The 6,754-nt window shown below is 52.6% G+C and overlaps 1 protein-coding gene and 1 pseudogene across 1 annotated transcript; one reads left to right on the top strand and one right to left on the bottom strand.

Moving 5' to 3' along the window:
- The first annotated feature begins 279 nt into the window (after positions 1–279).
- On the top strand, positions 280–3,430 carry LOC123139000 (uncharacterized). Its single transcript, XM_044558836.1, has 2 exons — positions 280–863; positions 941–3,430. Exon 2 carries the CDS (start codon positions 1,693–1,695, stop codon positions 3,175–3,177), a length of 1,485 nt encoding a protein of 494 aa, XP_044414771.1. The 5' UTR covers positions 280–863; positions 941–1,692; the 3' UTR covers positions 3,178–3,430.
- Positions 3,431–5,148: 1,718 nt separating this feature from the next.
- Positions 5,149–6,105, bottom strand: LOC123079893 (uncharacterized; annotated as a pseudogene).
- Positions 6,106–6,754: the final 649 nt, after the last annotated feature.

Here is a 6,754-nt window from a genome sequence, read left to right as displayed (position 1 = left end):
AAGGGGTTCAGTTCGCTAAAGCCGGGCATATGCCTCTTTTTCTACAAAAATACATTTCTACGGTACAAGAAAAGATCAACATGGAATTGGAGGATCTTCAAAAGAAAGTCAAATGTATTAATTCATTCTATTTTAGAAAGAAATTTGTGTGAATTAATTGATTTTTTTGATTTTATTTATGTTTCTGTTTCGCTCTACAGAAAATTAGGTTCGGTTTGTGCAAACTGGAGTTTGCTTCCACCATTGGATGCTAATCCGATGGAAAAGGAAAAAAAGTTTCTGAACCGGCTTACAGTCGTCAGAGGCATAGTCGCCTCGCCACTAATTTTGGCAGCTGCAAGTAATCTCCAGCGGCTCTGTTTTGTCTCTGCACCACGCCATCATTGCTACACCTCTCTGTAAGGAAGAACATCGCCACGCCGCGATTCTCACTATACAGCGCGTCACAGGTCAAGCCCTCGCTCAAATTTCGTCATGGCCACTGTCTCCTGTCCTCTGACGTTTGTCACTTATTCTGTCTCTCCACGAGGCCACCATGCTGGGCAGAAGGTGGCGCCGCACTCGTGCCCGGAAACTGTTCGGCAAAATGGCTGTGAGGCCAACACGGATCCTCGGCAGCGCCGGCGATGCGAGCGGGCCAGTCTCCCGCGCCAACACGGGTGCCCAGCCCGTGTGTTGTTCGACGAAATGGCCGTGAGGCCAAGACTGATTCCCGGGACAGCCGACGATGTGAGCAAGCCTAGGTAGCCTCCCCGCGCCAATCAGGTCAGCGCTGCTGTTCCTCATCTTGGAAGAACGCTGCAAGAAATTTCAATGCTTGCGTTGGTTTCCGTGCCAATCAGGAACCTGTTTTATAGTGACAGGTGAGCGGGTATTTTCCTGTTGTGCGAACAAATTTTCTAGTCAACCTTCTGAGCCTACGACTGCTGCTCCGTCACAGTTAAAAGAACGACTGTGGCATGGGAGGAAACTTTCTAGTCAAGATCCTGAGCTTTCAGCTAGCTGGATGCAATTCGTCAAGATCCTGTCCAAACTGCGGACTGCCTTTTGAAGGTAATACATTCAATTATTGCTATCTTTATTTCCAGCTTACTTAGTTGCGTGCCCTTTCTTACGACTAGTTATTAGCAAAGGCAATGAAATTTGTGTTGCCTGACTTAGTTGGTAATTAAGGGCATTTGGTTGACTGATGCAACCTCTCAGGATGGACTTTTGTGCCCTTGTATTTTCATTTCTTACACCTATTTTATTCAATCCAAAATTACCATAACAAGGCTTCCTGAAGAGAGGATAACATGTCTTGCACAAGTATGACACTCACTATGCTCATCAATCACAAAATTTTCTGGACAAGGAGTTCCCAGGTTCGTCCATACTACAGACTTGCTGAGCAGTGAGAAGACTCGAATTCACCATCATCTTTCCGTGATGCATGAAAGGTGCCTTTCCAGGACTAGTCTATATCCACGTGGAATCGTATCCACAAGTTATGCGTGGATTAATTCACACCACAAATGGTAATGAAAAGTCTCTCGATGTGTCCTAAAAAAATGTCTTTCTAGGTGCAACACCCCCAGCCATTGACGTGCAGGGCAATTTATACCCAGGAGTCTGCAATTTCCACCTGCTTCCTGCCCTCTCTTGGACCCCCCCTCCTTGTTAGTTAGCACCTTTCCATTGGAGGATTTGAAGATGGAGCTTGCCATATCGGCAGTAACAGGTGAACTCATGAGCCGATTCGTCTCCTTCCTTGCCAACAAGTACCACTCGAGCCACGAACACTCGGAAGAGAAGGAGCTGAAGAGGCTGCAGCAGCTGCTCCTGAGAGCTCGCACGGTCATCGAGGAGGCAGACGGGCGGTACATCACCAACTCTGCGATGCTGGTGCAGCTCAGTATGCTTGCGGACGCCATGTACCGAGGCTACTGGGCACTAGGTGCATCCAGGTACATCTCACTTGAAGAGTCCATGGAGGAGGGGGAGGTTCGCAATCCATCTGCTCCCAAACGTTTTCGCATGGTTCTTGGCAGTGCTAGAAAGAACAAGGCCACATACCCCGTCGACTTGCAGGGCGCGTTGGAGAGCTTGGAGGATGTAGTCGCTGGCATGACGGAGTTTGTTGTTCTTTTGGGTGGATGCGACCGTATGCTGCGTCGACCATACGATGTGTATCTATACAATGACAACATCATGTTTGGACGACACGCTGAGAAGCAAAAGCTCCTGAACTTCATGTTGCAGCACGACTCTTCCGGTGGTGTTCCGGCTGTTCTCCCGATTATCGGTGGTCCACTGGTCGGGAAGAGGACTCTGCTCGCCCATGTATGCAAGGACGAGAGGGTCCGCTCACACTTCTCTTCGATTCTGCAGCTGAATGGAGATTCCTTTTGTAGAATTGCAGACCATGGTGGTCTTATGTCAGGGAAGATACTGGTGGTTGTCGAGCTTGTCTCAGATGTCGAGGAGGAGGATTGGGCCAAGTTCTGCTCATTCGTGGTGAGCATGGACAGTGGAAGCAAGGTGATCATCATCAGCTGGCTTAAAAGTACAGAGCAACTTGGAACAGTGGAGCCAATCTTCCTCAACACCCTGTCATACGAGGAGTTCAGCTATCTCTTCAAGACACTCGCATTCGGGAGCGCGAACCCGGCGCAGCACCCACGGTTAGCATGGATAGCAGATGAGCTGGCCAGGGAATTCCAATCCGAATGGTCAATTGGCACTGCAAATCTGTTTGCGGACATCATGAGGAGGAACCTCAGCGTCCATTTCTGGCTCTGCATCCTGAGCGGGCTGAGAAGGGTCGTCGAGAGGAACTTATCCCTGTTTGGGGAGCACCCGAAGCTCCTCGCCCGGAGACGCCACCAGATAGACGTTACTGACTTGGTCTTGCATCCCATGGATTCTCCACTCCGTGTCGTGTATTCCTGTACCAGTGGCAGCAGCCGCGCTGAAGTTACGGTGGAAAGGGAATTGCTACCGAGGGTGAGGTTTGGGGATCTGATGATGGATCCTGGAGTTCGGCCACAAGGGGATTTCAATGTGGTTTCGTGGGAATCAAGGTTGCCACCTTACACCTCTTTCGTTCATTTCGTTCCAAATGGAAATGGTGCTCTAGGTGTGGCGAAACAGAGTACTCCCCTGTCTGGGAGTAAGCGTCCCGCGGTGCCTTGGTAAGGCCTTTCGATTCGGACGGCTTCTGTTGGGATTTCGTGGAGTTAGAATCTCAAGTACTCACTCAGTTCATGAAGGCATAATTTAAATATTGACATGGTCTCCAATGCATACCTTTTAATCATCGAATGTTATATTCTTTTGAAGTTGTAATGACATCATTTTCACTCGATCAATCTAAATAATTTTAAATATATCTGTAGTCAAAGTTAATATTGAATGCAAGCCTTCGAGGAAGTCATGTATTTATGAACTACATTTTGTGTGTGTGTGTGTGTGTGTGTGTGTGTGATGTTTGATTTGTATAATTGTATCTCATAGGAATTTAATCCAAAGTTTTTTATTAACCTAAAACTTTTGGAAAGAATTCATTTTTTTGGTGCACTTGGTTTTTCATTAACCACATGTATTGTGTGCCACTTCCTCTGTCTCCAGTAAGGCAGGGTGCAGAGGGATCCCCTCGCGTCGCTCATGCGAGCGACCGAGGGGAAACCCTAGCCACCGGAGCCGCGTCCCCCGCCTCCATCCCCTCCCCACGCCACTGTCGGTCCGCGTGTTACCCCTTTGGTGTCTGTTTAGCTTTTGAGCCTTAAGCCCCATGTCGAGGCTTGTATAATGTGCGTGTGTTTGTGTGGCTGTTGAGCCGGATCCTTTTTATTTGTTCTCTCTCAAACTTGTAAAACCTAAAATGGTTCGGTTCGCTAAAGCCAGGCATATGCATGCCTCTTTCTACAGAAATACGTTTTCTATGGTACAAGAAAAGATCAACGTGGAATTCGAGGGATCGTTGGAACGTCTTCAAAAGAAAGTCAAATGTATTAATTCATTCTATTTTAGAAAGAAATTTGTGTGAATTAATTGATTTATTTGATTTTATTTATGTTTCTGTTTCGCTCTACAGAAAATTAGGTTCGGTTTGTGCAAACTGGAGTTTGCTTCCACCATTGGATGCTAATCCGATGGAAAAGGAAAAAAAGTTTCTGAACCGGCTTACAGTCGTCTGAGGCATAGTCGCCTCGCCCCTTATTTTGGCAGCTGCAAGTAATTTCCAGCCGCTCTGTTTTGTCTCTGCACCACGCCATCATTGCTACACCGCGATTCTCACTATACAGTGCGTCACAGGTCAAGCCCTCGCTCAAATTTCGTCATGGCCACTGTCTCCTGTCCTCTGACGTTTGTCACTTATTCTCTCTCTCCATGAGGCCACCATGCTGGGCAGAAGGTGGCGCCGCACTAGTGCCCGGAAATTGTTCGACGAAATGGCTGTGAGGCCAACATGGGTGCCCAGCCTGGGTGTTGTTCGACGAAATGGCCGCGAGGCCAAGACTGATTCTCGGGACAGATAGCCGACGATGTGAGCAAGCCTAGCCAGCCTCCCGCGCCAATCAGGTCAGGGCAGCGCTGCTGTTCCCCATCTTGGAAGAATGCTGCAAGAAGTTTCAATGCTTGCGTTGCTTCTCCCTTTTGGTTTTTGCATCGGTCCCGGGCCAATCAGGAACCTGTTTTATAGTGACAGGTGAGCGGATATTTTCCTGCTGTGTGAACAAATTTTCCTACGGCTGCTGCTCCATCACAGTTAAAAGAAAACGACTATGGCATGGGAGGAAACTTTCTAGTCAACCTTTTCTGAGCTTTTACCCAAAAAGGGTTTCCCCCGCTTTATATATAAAGCATCATCTTCGATTACAACCGATAGACCGAACAACGCACACAACGCACACACCCAAGGCAAGATACAAAGGTGCCGGGCACCGACACACCACCCCACCGACAACAATAGAGAGGTGAACCGGACAACAACGAAGCCAGGCCTCCAAAGCGATGCCTCCAAGAAGGGTACGACCATGGATAGTCGCCACCGCCCGATCCGTGAAGATCAGGTTTTCACCCGGAGCAAGGCGGTAAGAGTGGGAACGCCGCGACGGAGCCTTCAGGAAAGGTACGGCGTCAATTGCCGCCGCCACCGTCGGCCAGTCAAAGGACTGGGCAAGTGGTGTACCCCGACGCCCACACTCCACCGTCGCACCCTAACTCCGCCAACCACCTGCAACCACGCCACACGCGAGGCCATGGATGCCCTCCCGCACCTGAGACGCACGCTCCGCCCGCAAACGTCGCGCCTCCCGCCGCCAGAGCCGCCGCCCTGCAACCAGACAACCCCGAGACCTACACAAAGGCCCCGGCTTTGGACCAACCGACGGCCCTCAATCGACAGATTCACCCGCAGATGCTCCGCTGGAAGACCTATGCCAACCCGTCCGCGGCCGAGGGACGGGGGAGAAAGGGGAGCGGACAAATCCGGATCGGCACATCCCGTGCCGGCGACAGGTGGCGCGACCGCATCGAGGCCACCCATCCCTCCAACCGAGCTCCCCGCCCGAGCACGAGGAAAGAAGGAGGAGGAGGAGCGGACGCATCCGGACCAGCAAATTGTGCCGGCGACAGGTGGCGCGACCGCATCGAGGCCACCCGTCCCTCCTACCTAGCTCCTCCGCGGGCACCCCCATGACGTCCTACCATGGTAGCTGGCGCATATCTCCACGAGGCCATCTGCAAACGCACGCCCGCCGAGGAGGGAGACCAAATCGACCCGCCGCCGAAGCCTAGGAAGCTCACCAGGGAGGCCCTCCCGCGCCGAGCGCCGCCGTCCAGGCGCAAGGGCCCGCCTAGACGAGGGTCGCCCACCTCCACCGCTGCCGCGCCGCCCCCTCACCATCACGCTCCGGCGAAAGGGCCGCCCGCAGCCCGCAGCGTCAGGGGCGGATCCGGACGCGCCGTCACCACCCGCTGGCCTGCAGCACCCGCACTGCAGCGCCGCCACCCCCCACCAACATACCACGGCAGAGGGCGGCCACCCGCAGCCTAGTGCGCCCCCGACCGCGCCTCGAGGCGACCGGATCTGAGCGCCGCCGCCAGAGACGCGCACGCCATCCCCGGCCAGCACGAGCGCGCCACCACCACGCCGCCTGTCCCGTCGCCAGATTGCACCGCCGCCGCACCTCAACGCCGATGAGCAGCCACGCCGCCGCGCCCGTCGCCAAGCGCTGCGTCCCAGACCAGCCGCCGCAACCCGCGCCGAAGCCGCCGCGCGAGGAGTCGAGGAACCCCGCCGCCGCCGGCGACGGCCGGGCTTCGCCCGTCCGCGCCCTCGGGCGGCGGCGAGGGAGGAGGAGAGAGAGGGGGGAGACCCGGCGGCGGCTAGGGTTCCCTCTCGGTCGTGCGCGGGGCGACGCGAGAGGGAACAACTTCCTTACCCCAGAATTATCTTTTGAGCTTTTAGCTAGCTAGATGCAGTTCCTCAAGGTCTTGTCCAAACTGCGGTCTGCGTTTTGAAGGTAATACATTCAATTGTTGCTATCTTTATTTCCAGCTTACTTAGTCCGTTTGAAGGCGCGTCGAGAAAAAAGAGAGTAATCTCCACATCCTTTTATTTCCAACTTACTTAGTTTCTTGCCCTTTCTTCTTACCACTACTTATTAGCAAAGGCAATGGAAATTTTGTTACCTGACTTAGTTAGCTGGTAATTAAGGGCATTTGGTTAACTGAGGCAACCTTTCGGGATGGACTTTTGTGCCCTTGT

This window comes from Triticum aestivum, chromosome 1B, assembly GCF_018294505.1.
Source record: "Triticum aestivum cultivar Chinese Spring chromosome 1B, IWGSC CS RefSeq v2.1, whole genome shotgun sequence".
NCBI lineage: Eukaryota > Viridiplantae > Streptophyta > Magnoliopsida > Poales > Poaceae > Triticum > Triticum aestivum.
This window is presented reverse-complemented; position numbering and strand designations above follow the sequence as displayed.

Bases quoted from the DNA above. Each gene is read 5' to 3' on its own strand.
- LOC123139000 (XM_044558836.1), top strand. From the start codon at position 1,693: ATGGAGCTTGCCATATCGGCAGTAACAGGTGAACTCATGAGCCGATTC.